Consider the following 15,438-nt stretch of genomic DNA (forward strand, 5'->3'; position numbering starts at 1 on the left):
CTCAAATGACGACAAAGAAAATCAACCCTTTAGCTGTCGAGGAGCCTCCAGAAGGAAAAAATGAGAAGGAGGAGGAGACCGAAGGAGCAGCGAGGGAAGGAGAGTGGAGCCTCCAGTCCCAGGTAAAAAACAAAGTAGGAGTAGAAAGCTCAACTGTTGGTGTTAGCTTAGCTGGGCAGCTAAAGTTAGCTAGGCAGGGGGCGCGCACGGAAATCGAGCAGCTCTCTTAGAAAATCATTGAAGTTAATTTGTGGAAAAGTTTTTACATCACACTTGCTCTGTATTAAACAAGAGCCCATTTCAACCAGTAAAATGTATTTTGTATAATATTTAGGCATTTATGACAGTGGCGGGCTCAGGATGTTTGTTGGGCAGGGGCTAAAATATTAAAAGGGCACCAGTTGGGCACAAGTTGTTAAAGTTGTATTTAATGTTCAGTAGTAGGAAACTCAGGTTTTAGAGGGGTTTTTAAAATTCTGATTATACCTACGATACCTCTGTAGAAACAGACCATTAACCATTTATTTCACTAAGACACAGAAGAGAGGATACCATTGAAAACAGACTTAACATCAAGCAGCTGATGGCACTTAACTGACTTTTCTCTATTGTTGTTAGGCTTGTGCTATCTTAGTTTGATTCACTGAGAGGGGACTGAGGGACTTGGCAACTAGAAAGAAACCCCAAAGAGCACCATAAAGGGCAATTTATTATCTATTTTCCACTTAGAGGGGCATCCTAGAAGGCACTTTGTCAAATTTTGTCCTACTAGTTCGAGAGCTGTAATCAAATATTGTCTACCTAAGAGGGCACAGGGAACTTTGTCAAATTTGTTGACTTAGAAGGCTGTAAAGGAGGCAGTTTTAGATATCGTTCACTTAGAGGGCACTTAAGAGGGCACCTAGTCAAATGTTGTCTACCTATGAGGCATGGTAGTTGGAACTTTGTCAGATTTGTCAAATATAGAGGGCTGTAAACAGAGCTGTATCAAATATTGGCAAATATAAGAAAGAATGCTGGTAATCCTGGTATCACATTTTGTGGTTGTTTAGGGGTCTGGGCACATTAGGGGGTTAGAATCAGTAACATTTACCATTTCATGGAAAATATTAGCTCATTTTGAATTTGATGGCAGCAGCATACTGTATCTCAAAAGTAGGAACAGGGCAACAAAATACTGGAAAAGAAAGTGGTAATCATAAAAAACAGCTGGAGGAGCAATGTGTAACATTAGGTTAATTGGCAACATGTCTGTAACATGACTGGGTATAAAAGGAGCAGTTTAGAGAGGCAGAGTCTCTCAGGAGTAAAGATGAGCAGAGACATCAAATTAAAAGGCTGCTATCTTTCATGAACCAGTAAAATGTCTCAGTTTCAACATCTGATATGTTGTTTATGTTCTATTGTGAAAAAATATGGGTTTATGAGATTTGACAATCATTGCATTTTTTTTTTATTTAGTTACAGAGCACACACAAATGTTTTTTCTTAATTTCTGTTCAATCCTTTGATTATTTTCATGTAAGGGTACAGTTGTGCTGGGCAATGAATCAAATTTAAATTTTATTATGATTTTGACTCCTATGAAACAGATCATCTAGATAAAATAAGTATAATGACCTCAGTCTTCGGGGTCTGTGTGTTTAATGACCAACTATTTCAAGAGAAAAACTCTAGTTTTCAGAAGTCAGACATGGAACAGTGCAACATAGCTTGCAGAGTTTGTTACATGACTGTGACTGCCCCTCAAGGCAACACACATCCAGGTATAGATGCACTTTCTAAAAAACAGGGAGTAATTGTGTTTATTAATTGTGATCTTAGTATCAACTAAAATAATCTTGATGGTGATGGTTTTTACCAAACCGCCCTAGGTTCCATTTAAGGTGTTACGAGGCCACAGTGATGCTGTCACGGCAGCTCGCCTCTGCTTCAACAACAGCTCCGTCCTCAGCTGCTCCTCTGACCGCAGTGCCATCCTCTGGGTAAAGACACTTCCCATGGATACATCCTTCTTCTTTGCTGACTTTATCTGTTTGTCAGAACTCTATCTTTATCAATTCTTGCTGTGTTTATGAAGGACACTTTAACTTCTCTGAAGTTTTCTGTTTTCACTGTGAATGTGTTTAGCAGATGCTGATTGCAAAGTGTTTGGTACTGAGTTAAAATGGTGATGCTATATCTTTGACCTTTGTGCAGGATGTTGAGAGCTGCAGACCTTTGAGAGTGTTTGATGAACTTCATGGTCGCACCATCACTGAATGCACTTTGTTACCAAACAGCAACAGGTGGGTTTTGATTGACAAAAACAGTGTTTTTACCATTAAGATGAATGGTCCATGAATCAGTTTCTGCCAGCTGCAGAGTGATAGGGTTCCAGCCAACTAAAGGTTCCTTAGCCTTTAAGCACACCCATGTTTATTGTGTAATTTAGTCTAAATAGAGCTGTAATGTGCAGAATGCTTTCTTTGGCAGGATAGTGACCGTTTCCTGGGATAAAAATATGGTGGTCACAGATCTGGAGACAGGGCAGACTCTGGTAATATCTTTTATCTCTCCTTTACTTTTTCTTCATCTTTTTTTTTAATCGATTTCTGCTGGAGTTGAGTTTTCAAGCCCTGCCCTCCTTGGTTACTGTTATTAGATTTAACAAAATCACATGTCACTGGGCTCCTTCAGATTTAAAACTGTTAAAAATCCCTGTTAATTTACTAACGTTTATAGATATTTAATTAATTTGACTCTTTGATAAACTTAGGCTCAGAAAAAGAACAAACACACAGATGTTTTTTCTTTCCTCAAATTTCCTGAATTTAATAATCCTCTGGAGGCTGGATAGGAAGCTGTAGGGGGCCTGATGTGGCCCCTGGGAAGCCAGTTGATGGCCACTGTTGTAGAGGCAGCATGTCTTTAAGCATGTCATATGTCATAGGAACAGTAAGTGGAAGTATTTGTACCATATAGTAATATGACTCTTTTATATTAACATTCTTCCTTGGTCTGGCTGTTTTTGCAGTTGCAATGCAGGCTGGGTGGCCTGCTGACCTCCTGCAGCTCCTCATCTGATGGCCGTCTGCTCGTCTGTGCAGCAGATCCACAGAACAGCATCTACATCATCGACTCTGAGAGTGGACAGACACTGCACCACGTCAGCAGTACGTCACCTTTGCCATGCAACCGGCTGCCTGTGGAAAATGTTAACTCTGTTTATAAGATGTGCTCTCTTGCTTCTCCAGATCATCACCGTTCCACTATCACTCGGTGTCGGTTTGACAGTCAGAAACGAGTGGCCACAGTCTCTGCAGACCGGGGCATCAAACTGTGGGACCTGCTGACCCAGAAAACCACTGTTTCCATCAATAGGTGAGACTTTTCATTTCTCTTCAACTTCCTGTTTTTTTTGTCTTCTTCTGGTGTTGTGTGTCAGATATAATTCAACAGAGGACCCCTGGAACCAACAAAATCACCAGTGTCCTACCCCTACACACTACATGTTTGTTTTTTTCGTTGCTTCTGTCCTGTGATCTGCGTTTTGAAATGGATGTTTTCAATCTCGCTGACTGCAAAACAAATCTACCTATGGGTACAAATAAAGTAACCTGAACCTGAACCTGTACATTACACCAACATGTGCTGTAATGATATTGTGTTCAAATACATGTACTTTAATATGAAGTTGCCCCACCTTTTGCAGCTACAACAGCCCTCACTTTTCTTGGAAGGCTTTCTACAAGATTTTAGAGTATTTCTGTGGGACTTTGTGCCCATTCATTCTGTAGAGCATTTATGAGGTTAGACACTGATGTTGGACTAGAAGACCTGGCTCACAATCTGCACTCCAGTTCATCCCAAGGTGCTCAGTGAGATTTAGGTCAGGGCTCTGTGCAGGCAAGTTGAATACCTCCACACTGAACTCATTAAACCTTGTCTTTATAGTCCTTGCTTTGTACACTGGGGCACAATCATGTTGGAATAGAAAAGGGCCTTCCCCAAACTGTTGCCACAAATTTGGAAGCATAGCATTGTCTCAAACATCTTGGTATGCCAAAGCATTAAGACTGGTGTTTACTGGAGACAGTGGGCCTAGTCTAGACCTTTCAAACAGCCCCATACCATTATCCCTTCTCCACCAAACCCCACGGTTGATATACAATGCAGTCAGGGTAGTAACGTTTTCCGCCAAACCCAGACTTGCCCATCTGATTGCCAAACAGAGAAGCGTGATTCATCACTCCACACAACACGTCTCTACTGATCCACTTGGTGATGTGAGGGTTGCATGCAGCTGTTCAGCCATGGAAACTTATTTCATGAAGCTCCTTCTGACCGAAGTCATGTTTCTGTGTTGATTATATGCTTTCTTCTTGTCTCTCTTAGTAGTCACAACAACGTTGTCTCTGATTGCTGCTTCACCAACAATGGACACTTTCTTTGCACGGCATCGTGGGATAAAAATCTGAAGCTGTGGGACCTGCAGTCTGGAGGGTTTCGTTCTCACGGTGGGACTTTGCTGCAGAGCAGCCACGAAGGCAGTGTGAGCTCCTGTTGCTTCTCTGCTGACGGTGAGTAACACAGCCAGTGAGAGACTAGGGTTTACTCTAGTATGTAAAAAAACTTTTACATTCATTAACTCCAAAGATAACTGTTTGACACATGTATCCACAGCACACCTGCTCGTGTCTGGCTCCTATGACAGGACTGTTGCATTCTGGGATATGTCCACCCTCTGTCAGACTCTCATCCTGAAGGTGAAGAAACCCTCTGGGCTGTACAGCTCACTGTTACAGTTATGATTCAGAAATTAAATATGCAGTATGTAAATTCTGCCTCTGATTGGCTCTCACTTAAAACAATAACAGATTATCACAGTGAGTGGATTTTGAACACACTCAAATTTATGGTGTAGGTTGAACTGAACAGGTTCATTCTCAAGTCATGAACGAGAACTTCAGAATAGCTCATGAAGGAAACTGAGAACAACCATCTAAGAGACACACTTCTGGAATACTTTCAAAGTAAAAGCCTGGTTTTTATCAATGACTCCACAGATTTTTACACAATGTTTTTTTCTAAATTTGTTCCATAATACAAAAATGATAGATATCTCCAGCTTGAAAAATGTTGGAAATATTTTAAATGACTTAATATTCAAAGTTCTCAACTTAAAGAACTGTATGATAGGTTTACTAACTTTTTGAGTTGATATAAAGATTTCAGTGCAAAAATGATTCGTAATGTACCTTTTTTATATTACATTTGTTGCCTTGTCACAGGGCCACACTGACTGGGTCACGGACGTTTCATTCGGGCCTGACAAGAAGCTGGTGGCATCTGCCTCCAAGGTAACTATGATCTTTGTTCCTCCTCTATGTCAGTGGTTCTTAGGTGGCCTATCCTCTCGACCTACCACTATGTTGAAATGAGAAACCCAGACCGCGATTTCTGAAAGTTTTCAACCACTCACATGTAATGGGGAAAGTTGTAGATTCGAAAAAAAAAAAACAAACATAACTGACTATAGAGACAGGACATATTTCTTGTGATAGCATGCACATTTTGGTTGTTTTCTGGATACCAATAATGGGAAAACAGCTTTTTAATCCAGCGAGCACAATATGCATGATCTGGGATCTCAAGAAAACAACCAAAATTTACTTATAAACTCAGTAAAATGGTTGGAAATAAAATGTATGGATGCACTGTATGTCAACTATGGGCTTCTTTACACAACATATTTTTTGATACAGTGTTTTTTTTTCCAGGTATACAGTCTCAACCCACTGACAACATCTCTGCAGGTCACTTTTTGCTGTCATGCTAAGACATATGTATTCTGCACTGATGTGTTACTGGTAAATTTAAAAACATCTAAACCACTTCTATGTTGGTTCCTTTCATGCTGACCCTGAACTGCCCCTGGCAAGGTGGTACCCTACACAGAGTTTTAATCTATTTATTTCTTTATTTTTGAGGCCCTCTGCATCTCATCCCCAGGCACACCTTATTTATAAATACATATCTGATGTTAATGACAAAACAAAAGGATTTGGACTTGATTCACATTTCTTCGAGTTCTGAATATTTTAATCAAGGCCTGGATGCTGACTGATTGGGTGCACTTGGTTAGACCATGTGTCTAACGCTGACGTGCTCAGGAGAGTGGGGCTGGAATGGGCCAGCTGCTGGCTACAGGAGTGGCAGCTGTGCTTCTGCCGGCACCTGGTGTGCTTTTCAAGACTTGATCCAGCTCACCGCATACTGGGTGCCCACGACCTGGTGGGTTGGTCCAGAAGACAGGAGTGGCTGCCTGCATCATGGAGGGGTCTGTTAGGAAGAGGCGCCATGGGCCATGAGCAGCCCCAGACAGTTTTTATTGTATAGCAGTATGATTACAGGTTGTCCGTTTGTGCCGGCCTTTCTTGTGAACCTTTCTTTTCTAGCCCACGTAAACTTTGACAGCTTTTTTTTTCAAACTTTGCACAAATATTGACTCTCACTCAATGATGAAATGGTTAGATTTTGGAGGTCAAAGGCAAAGGTCAGTAGGCCCATGGTCAGCCCTTAATTATGACATTTGTGCCACAGAAAACACCAACTCCCTTCTTCACCATCATGCAAACTGAAACTTCACACACATTTAACCCCCAGGTGGTAGTTCCAGTTAATGCCTGTCTGTTAGCTTGTGTTTTCTATATCAGTTCTACAGTTCTGCACAGCTATACATGTTTGTTCTCACCAAACTCTGCTCCTCTGTCCTCTTTTTTGCTCTTTGCAGGATAAAACAGTCAGATTGTGGAACATTGAAAATATGGAGGAAATCCCAGAAGTCGTGGAGAAGAGGGCGACTGAAGAAGCAGGAATCCATATCCTTAAGGTGAGAAACAATCCCAACATCATTCATTTTATTTCCCCCAGTTTCTAATTTCATTTAACTGTAACAAATACTGTTTAAAAATCACAGTGCTGTTTAAAGCCAAGATATTGCCACTCATATTGTGTCACAAATTCATTCAAATCACCTTTCTTCCCCATTCTAATGATTGCTTTAGATATCTTTGTTTATGAGCAGTTAAACAGGTGTACCAAATGAAGTAGCTGGTGATGGTATAATGCTGAAAGATACCACAATGTCTTTCTTCCAGATTCATTCAGCCCAAAGGTCAGACTTTCCTTAGTTTGACATTTGAGCACTGACAGATTGTATCTCTCTTTTAGTGTGAGGAGTGTGGAAAGCCGTTTCCTGTGTCCAGACTACAGACCTCAGACCTGCTGACTCAGTGTGTCTTCTGTCGACTGACATCACCCTCCAGATACCGGCCACAGCCTCCGCCTCTCGAGTGACTTGTATTGGTGAAAATGGACATCAGCCATAGATCAGCAGCTGGTAGGGGTTTGATATCTTACCAGTGGACATTTGATTATGAATTCAATATGATAATGGAAGCAAGACTTTGAATTCAGACATACTTTTATTGTGATGTCTTATATCAAGTATATCTTAACCCTTCACTCTTTAATTCTTTATTTAGTGCCTGTGCTGACAGCTGACATTTTTTCCACAGTGCTCATTTTCTGTACATAACCTATATAGTCCATTTTCAGTGCTCAGTGTCCTAAACGCCCTCGATGTCAGACATTTTTTATTGCTGTACTCACAGCACTCTCATAGTGTGGTCACACTGAATCTGTCCAAGCTAGGTAGTGAATAAGTGCTATACTCATCCAGCTAATCCTTGCCACTCTTTTTTCAAATGAAGGGGTCTTTTCAATAGACACTGCACTCTATAGTTACCTTGCAAAGCAGATGGATTGTCCAAATTTCATGTCTGCCATCAGGAGAATTAACTTACAAAGCTCCTGTCTTAAACAATTGTACCAGGGCTGAAAATGGACCAATCATCTTCATTTGAGGAGAACAAGGCTGCAGCTATGGCTGTGGTTTAGTTATACTGGAAGTAAGTCACAAGAGCTACCGCTGGTGTAGCAATTAGCTCAGATGTAGATTTAGTATAGTTTTATCCGAACTGGACCATGTTTCTTTATTAAAACAAGGATAAAGAGCTACACTGGAAGCTTATCTTTGCAGAGAAGATGTTTTGCACTTCTCCTGGCTAGCCTCTGCTTTAGTTTTACCCACCGACCAGTTTCGAAATTCATAAGTTATGGCAGCACCGTCCTATCGAGCTCAGATTGCTATCTGAGCTGTGCATGCCTTCTACCTCATTTTGTCTTGTTGCTCTGATTGGCTCATTATGAATGTGACAGCCCCGCCCTTTCCAAAGGCATTCTATGAGAGGTCTCCCAGATGCATGTATATAAATCCATGCAATGGATATACAGTATAAAATAATCTATCTGGCGTGTCAAGTTAACTCTATGATGCATATGTTCTAATCTGCATGTTGTTTCCTGATTACATTTCACATGTTGAGAATGAAAAGCAGTTTATAGTGTTATAGTGTCAAGTTAGAAAACACTGCCAGCAAAAATCAGCTGCTGTACACACAGGACCTTAAGAGTTAAATTTACAGAGTCTGTATCTAGCATTCAGTCATGTAAGGCCACAGTGATTATAAAGAAACATTGAACTATCCATCGACTATTCCACTTTAGTTTACTAATGACAGACAACTCACTTTCTGACTTTTATAACAGTGAAATAACAGGAAAGTGTCTTACTCAGTACGTGTACATGAATAGTAAAGCAGTGGTACTCGACTTTACTCTCAACCCAAGAGCCAAATTGTTGGAAAATGATTTTGCACGAGCCACAATACAAAACCATTGGGAATACTACAAATCTAAAAATACATTTAAGTGTTTAAAATGTACTTTGAATGGAAATACAGTGCCAAGGAGGAAGAAATAGCATCAAAATAGCTTCTTATTATTCACAAAAGTCACCAGAGAGGACCCATATCCTCAACAGCAAGGTACAAAAAGCCACAAAATGTCCTAATAACAAATCACAGTGAGGTAGCTCCAGAGTATGAGTTGTGATTACTGTATGTTTGATTTGTGGCAGAATTCTGGATATATTTCCAATAGTAAGCATCTATTTATATTTTTATAAGTTCCTCCTGACCTAGACGAGATGTTTTAAAATATTAGGATGTGCTGAGTTATGATGCTCTTCTAGGAGCTGATGAAGTACTGTTGACTATTTGGGGGACTTAGATTTCAAATCTGAGTATGTCTAGTAGTTATCAGGCTTAATTAACTTAAAAGAGATGCTAATATTTTAGAAACTCAGCAACTGCTGTTAGCTAAATTGAGAACGGCCTCATAATGGTTTTTTTCCCAGGGCCTCCAAATGCCAAAACGATTTCCTGACAGAAATAATGTACAAACTAATGTACAAACAACAAATAAAAGTTGGTATTTGAACTTGCCAGTTAAAGTGAAAGTCTTCATTTGGAGGAAAAAACATTGATGTGACTTGCAATAAACAATTTCTGATGATGTCTTCCCATTTTTCAAGCTTTAGGGAGGATTATTTTTTCCTAGTTAGCCTCAAAAAGACAGCAGGTGGAGTATCACTGAGTTATGGTAAGAGCTCCATTAGGATATTACCTGAATCACCATTTTTGTCCTAGTGTACATGCAGAGAATTGACTTACTGACAAGCAGTCTTCACTACAGTAGGTGATGCACCCAGTGGTAGACTGAAGTTTTAAATCTATTTTAAATTCTAATTTAGTCAATAAAACTCCTGAGAATTTAGCTTTGTTTGTTTAATCCAGACATTCATTTTCTTTGAACTAACTGAACCAGCCAAATTGTAAAATTAATAAGAATGTAAAACACTTATAATGATACACTATCAATACTTTAATTGATTTAGAACACACTGATGAACATACTGACATACCTTGTACGCACAGTGGAGAAATCATTGACTTTTAATGTCAAAAGTCCTGCACTAACATTTTAGTCCTCTTTTATCCTCCTAGCTTTATTCCCCTACTTTTTATCAGAGATTTTATTCCCAACGATTTATTTATACTTAGCATTGTCTTTTTCATGAAAAAAGGTACTCAACAAACATTTTAGTCATAGCCTTAGTCGACTATATTAACACTTGTGTAGTGCAGGCCCAGGATCTATGCAGGTATACAAAGTATGACCACTTATTTTCCAGTATCTGTAGAGTAAAGCTATTTCTGAATCCCTTCTGATGATCATTATTCAGTCATATACTGCATTCATTTTCCCAGGGTGGCAAAGGGCATGACCTGCTTGCCTCTAACTTCTTGTTGCCTTTGTTGGATGGGCAATAATATTATATTAAGCCAGTCAGAGGCAGAGGAGGTCAAGAAGCATAAATTGGTGGTTAATGTGCAAGGACAAAATATGCAGGAGCAAACTACAACAGAGTCACCAAAAAAGGGAATATCTTTAGAGTATGCCCACTTTTGCAGGCTCCTCTACACCACTGGATATGCCCCTTTCAGACTAGATACTGAGGACCTTCTTGCTGTGGGCACTGCTTAGAATTATTTTGGGTCTGACTGTCGTGTAAATCAATCTCCAACCCCATTGTCTACAGGTGTTAGTTAAACTTTGTGATTACACCATTTTTGTTACATACTGAATTGCTTCAAGAGCTGACACAGCCTTCATATCTGCTCTGAAGCATACACAACCATAAAAGCAATCCTTGCAGGTCCTCACAGCTTCAAAATTTTATCCCATGATGCTATGCAATGAAAGCTGATGTTGTTGGGACTAGTGAGAAATAAACTGCATGCAGACGTACTGATTGTTCAGTGTTGTGGCCATCAAACTACCACCTGCTGAGGGACACAAGTATAAACATTGCAGCTTTGACATTCAGTGCTACAAAACAATTACATTTCTCCCAGGGAATGGTGTTTAAGAGAAATGAAGAAAGTCTCTAAGACTGATAAGTTCTTCTGGAGGTAGCATGAATGTCATGACAGTGTAGCCTTCAGGTTTTGGTATTTCTATTGTCTTTGTATAAATTCAGTCCAGGCAAGCCTCATGTTACCATGACGTCCATCAATCCAAGCCCTATTTCGTGTCCTGGCAGAGACTTCAGGATGGACTTCATCACCATCTGTCAGTGCAGCTGATCCTCTGTGATCACTAGCTGAATCAGTGCCTTGGATCGTGCATGCCAGGCCCCTTCTTTCCCTGGATATTTGTGGGTTTTAATCAGCAGAGCATCCAGAATGCATCAGAAAGTGCTCTGCAGCAAACAGTGGCAGCCACAGCCAGCCGGACACTCATCCTGCCGCCTGAACCAGTCCATCATGTGACTGGTGTGTCCTCCGTGACCGCAGCTCAGGCAGAAGTTGGAGGAGCCACGTACGGCCACGTGACAGATGGCACACTGGAAAGTGAGGCGCTTGCAAACGGCACACTGAGTGCCCCGAACCTGACTGCGGCAGTGACAGCAGAACACCCCGAACTCTGCAGAAAGACGACAGACAGTAGGGTTAGCAGAGCAACACTGAAATGACACAACTATTGACTCTCTGATTGCTCCACTCACCCACCAATCAGACAGCCTCCTTTCAAAGCAACTGCTGCTGCGCTACTTAATATTAGACAAACATTCACCCAGTTGGGTTATTTCAACATAGTTAAAGGCTTTTGGTGTCTGCAAGAACGACTCAAGATATCAACATTCTAATTCATCTATAGAAGTTCCTCTTTGTACTCCAGCTCAGAAAAGTATCCCCTAGTATTCCCAGTAAAGGGTATGTTATGGCCACTCGTGTCAAAATTGAGATGTTTCTGACAAAGTACACACTGAAGTGAGAGGGCACGTAGCGGGTAACCAAAGCTCACATTGCAAAATAGTACCAAACACAGAAGCTGTCTGGGTAAAAGTAAAACACTTAAAATTTTTTCGATAGCATTTCAAAGCTCACTGAAATCACTGGAGACTCATGGTACTACTATCACCATGTACCTTATACAAACAAACTTGAAAAATACAGAAATATCTCTTTAAAACAAAAAGCATACCGATGCCTTTGTGAGGTTCAGGAGGACAGGAAGCAAACTTCAGAACGTCGGCTCTTTTCTCCCTCAGACCCCATCGGTACAAGATTTCACCGTAACACTTCTTAAAGTCATCAAACTGTAACATGTTGGCGGGGTCCAGCAGCCTGCAGGACAAGAGTGCTGTGTTAAAGAAACATGTCACAGCAACCTAACAACTTCATCCATCCCACCACAGCACCTCTTGTTCATGTCGTGCTGCTCCCGCTCTCGTTCCCGTGGATCGGTATAACCCTGGTTACCATAGCGATAGTCATCAGGGGAGGACTCACCCCAGGGGTTTGCATGCTCAGAGTCTCTACCTAAAAAGGGTCAAGTTATTAAAGAAACATCTGATCTCAGGATCCTGTTTAAATCCATATGAGGTAAAGAGTGATATTATGGTACAGCAGCTGGCCTGTAGATGGTGCTGTGGAGTCATACCTGTGTTCCAGGTGGTGGTTGTGATGGAGTCGGAGGTACTGGAGCAGGACCCAGAGGTGACAGAGCTGGATGTGTAACTGGGCTGAGACCATGATACAGAAATTAATACATTACTTTCTAAAAGAGCCTTAACAGAGAGATCATTGTTTTATTTAGAATAATGAAATATGCAAGGAAGGACATAAGAGCAGCTTATTAATCTCTGAAAGATTAAAAAAATACACTTTGACAATGTTTTTTAAACTGAGTTAGTGATTCTGCCAAGAAAAGTAGAATAGGACCAACACTGTAAAAGTTTGCTATATTTGTGTAACAGTGAAATAATTATTTTGGCCTTAAACAGCTCCATAATTATATTTCTTTATCCTTATGGATGAGAATTTGTCTTAATAATTGGCTTTTGTTTGTTTCTTTTGCATTCTTTTGTAAAATTGACAAAATGGGACCAAAGACAGTTTACATATTGCATTATCATAGGCGTAGCGAAGGGGTGGCTTACAGGGCTTAAGCCCCCAATGTTTTCCCAAAAGCCCTAAATCTTTTAGGTTTATGTAAGTATTTTTCCAATAAATGGCACAGGAAATTCATTTATAGAGTACAAATGGACATGGGAATGTCATTCTTTTAACATTGTATTAGATATTAAGATTTTCTGTATTTTTGAAAATATATATCTAAATCTAGCACTTCACATTTCGCTTTCTATGCTCTTTTTTAAATGAATAGTGCCAATTGTACACCTTTACACCAAATCCCTACCCTATCCATGTTGTGTAAATTAAGAAAAAAAGAAACGTCAGACAGTTCTGCATGTTTTTGGGCAAAAGTTTAAATTATTGATCTTCAATACAGTCTATTATAGTTTTAGAATGATGGGCACACTTTAAGAACTGTAGAATTTAAAATAAATGATGTTGGCTGTAAAGAATGTTTTTTTTAAAGAGGGGACAGCATCATTCTTACCCAAGTGATGTATAGATTTGTTGACATAAATCTAAATTTGAATTAGAATTGCTTAAAAATAGTGCATTTAACTGCCTGATAAGCAAAAATTACCACTGGACCCTCCTAAGTTTGGTTTAAGCCCTGGATATCAAACAATTCTGGCTCCACCTCTGGTTAACATCTTTGGTAGGTAATCAGATACAAAGTTATTGTTTTCTAATATTACACTTACACTTTGCATTAACAATACATTTCGCAGATTGAGACTCCTACTCTATGCCAATAACAGCCCATGCATCATTTCAGTAGCTCTCAAGCTTAATGTAGTTTATTTATGTCCTTCCGGCCTTGTTGTTATAAACTAAATCCTATCCATTAATCCAGCATCTCACACCCCCCAAATATTTCACTGTTTCCCCTTTAGATCAGGGATTTCTTAGCTTTTTCAGCTTGAGACCAAAATGATAAGTTTGCTCTCTCCCTGAGACCCAAATTTCCAAAAATACATAATGTATAGGTCTTTGAGGGGTTCAGCTTTTCTTAGATAACAGTGTGGGAGCTCAAAGGAGAAAAAGGTTGGGAACCAATCGTCTACACTACCAAACATCCAGAAGAAAGAAGGCATCCAGGACTGGCTCTGTATGCTGCCTCAGCTATCGGAAATTAAAATCATTGTCAAAACACACCTAAAGTCATCTACATTTCTTTAAATCAGACAACAAGCAAACATTTCAGATAACCAGCGCTGAAAGTTAAAATAACTTTAAATTCTATGTTTTCTAAAAGTTAGTTGATCATTAAGTCAACAGAATGTCCATAAAACAGAGTCCGTTTATTTAAATGATTTTTGTTGTAATAATACTCGGTGAAATGGGACTTACATATCGTGAGTGGTGCGGGGGGAACATGGAGGATCGTGATGGGTGGTGTCCATACAGAGAGTAACAGTCAGCAGGAGCAGCCTGCGCTCTGAACACGCTGCACAGCATCGCCAGAGTCTGAACGTCGCTCATCTGACTGTAGTGATCCAAACTGGACATTATAGCACACAAACACAGCTTTCAGAATCAACACTCCATATCATCTTTTTATCTTAGTACATTTCCAATGGGGCTGTAAAATAACATTAAACAAAGGACTGAACTGATTGTAGTTAATAAGAAAAATAATCTAATGCAAACAAGCAATGCTTTCTCATTCAGCATGTGATCATTTTACTCACTGTCATATCATATTCATGCTGCCACATGGAACTAAACCTAGGAGTTAGCTGCAACTTTAAAAATATTTGATTTATATTTTATTCACAGGATATACTGCACTCTGCAAATAGCTGCAGCTACAGCTAATTGCAATGAAATTCTCAAATTTTTTTGGACACTTCATGTAATCAATATATTCAAAAAGATGAATGGCCACCTTATGTTTTCTAAAGACATGCAGACCTAACATGAAATGGACTTTAATTCCAAAATAATTTCATTCTGATTGCAAGATAAAAATGCAAATTGGCCATATTTGGGACTATTAGAATTTACTGTATTCATTTGGAATAAAAGAAAGATGCAGTACTTTGTGATACAATATGCTTATTTCCTACAAGTTGTTCAACACCCTCTCTTCAGTTTCTGACTTTATCCAATGTCCTATCCTTCACATACAGGCATAAAAGCCCCAAAACGATGACTGAAAAATAAACTCACAGGGTCTCTAGTAATTGCCGTCCAAATGGATGTCTGGCCCAGGGCGTCTCAGTATCCGGGTCTGAGTCTGGACTTAGGTCCTGATCGGTTGCTGCAGATGCTAGAGCCCAAACCTGCAAAATCAAACACAGATATGACAGACTGGCTTCTTCAAAGAAGCTTCAGTCTCGGCATTCAAAAAATGAAACTATTTTACTCAGCCACCGTGTCATCAATTTGACTCCTTATAGCTCGGCTATTTGAGCTGCAATCATTTGACTGCAGGCAACTTAAATGACAGTTTCATTGGGGAAATAATTACATCCGATGACAAAGGATTTCAAAGGATTTACGC

The 15,438-nt window shown here is 39.8% G+C and overlaps 2 protein-coding genes across 2 annotated transcripts in view; one reads left to right on the plus strand and one right to left on the minus strand.

Moving 5' to 3' along the window:
* The first annotated feature begins 5 nt into the window (after positions 1–5).
* The window catches only part of LOC121505309 (WD repeat-containing protein 88-like), a 21,676-nt gene continuing 6,243 nt past the window's right edge, over positions 6–15,438 (plus strand). Inside the window, exons 1-12 of the mRNA XM_041780527.1 lie at positions 6–122; positions 1,875–1,985; positions 2,200–2,288; positions 2,476–2,539; positions 3,017–3,155; positions 3,237–3,363; positions 4,378–4,562; positions 4,666–4,748; positions 5,274–5,342; positions 5,763–5,798; positions 6,776–6,874; positions 7,216–7,384. Coding sequence (XP_041636461.1) covers positions 6–122; positions 1,875–1,985; positions 2,200–2,288; positions 2,476–2,539; positions 3,017–3,155; positions 3,237–3,363; positions 4,378–4,562; positions 4,666–4,748; positions 5,274–5,342; positions 5,763–5,798; positions 6,776–6,874; positions 7,216–7,341 — 1,245 coding nt within the window. The 3' untranslated portion in view covers positions 7,342–7,384. The remainder of the gene's footprint in view (positions 123–1,874; positions 1,986–2,199; positions 2,289–2,475; positions 2,540–3,016; positions 3,156–3,236; positions 3,364–4,377; positions 4,563–4,665; positions 4,749–5,273; positions 5,343–5,762; positions 5,799–6,775; positions 6,875–7,215; positions 7,385–15,438) is intronic.
* Positions 7,519–15,438, minus strand: part of wdr59 (WD repeat domain 59) — a 24,158-nt gene continuing 16,238 nt past the window's right edge. Inside the window, exons 21-26 of the mRNA XM_041786136.1 lie at positions 15,105–15,217; positions 14,283–14,433; positions 12,457–12,538; positions 12,215–12,335; positions 11,998–12,140; positions 7,519–11,436 (exon numbers count right to left, since the gene is read on the minus strand). Coding sequence (XP_041642070.1) covers positions 11,201–11,436; positions 11,998–12,140; positions 12,215–12,335; positions 12,457–12,538; positions 14,283–14,433; positions 15,105–15,217 — 846 coding nt within the window. The 3' untranslated portion in view covers positions 7,519–11,200. The remainder of the gene's footprint in view (positions 11,437–11,997; positions 12,141–12,214; positions 12,336–12,456; positions 12,539–14,282; positions 14,434–15,104; positions 15,218–15,438) is intronic.

The sequence above is a fragment of the Cheilinus undulatus genome, linkage group 1, assembly GCF_018320785.1.
Source record: "Cheilinus undulatus linkage group 1, ASM1832078v1, whole genome shotgun sequence".
Classification (NCBI taxonomy): domain Eukaryota; kingdom Metazoa; phylum Chordata; class Actinopteri; order Labriformes; family Labridae; genus Cheilinus; species Cheilinus undulatus.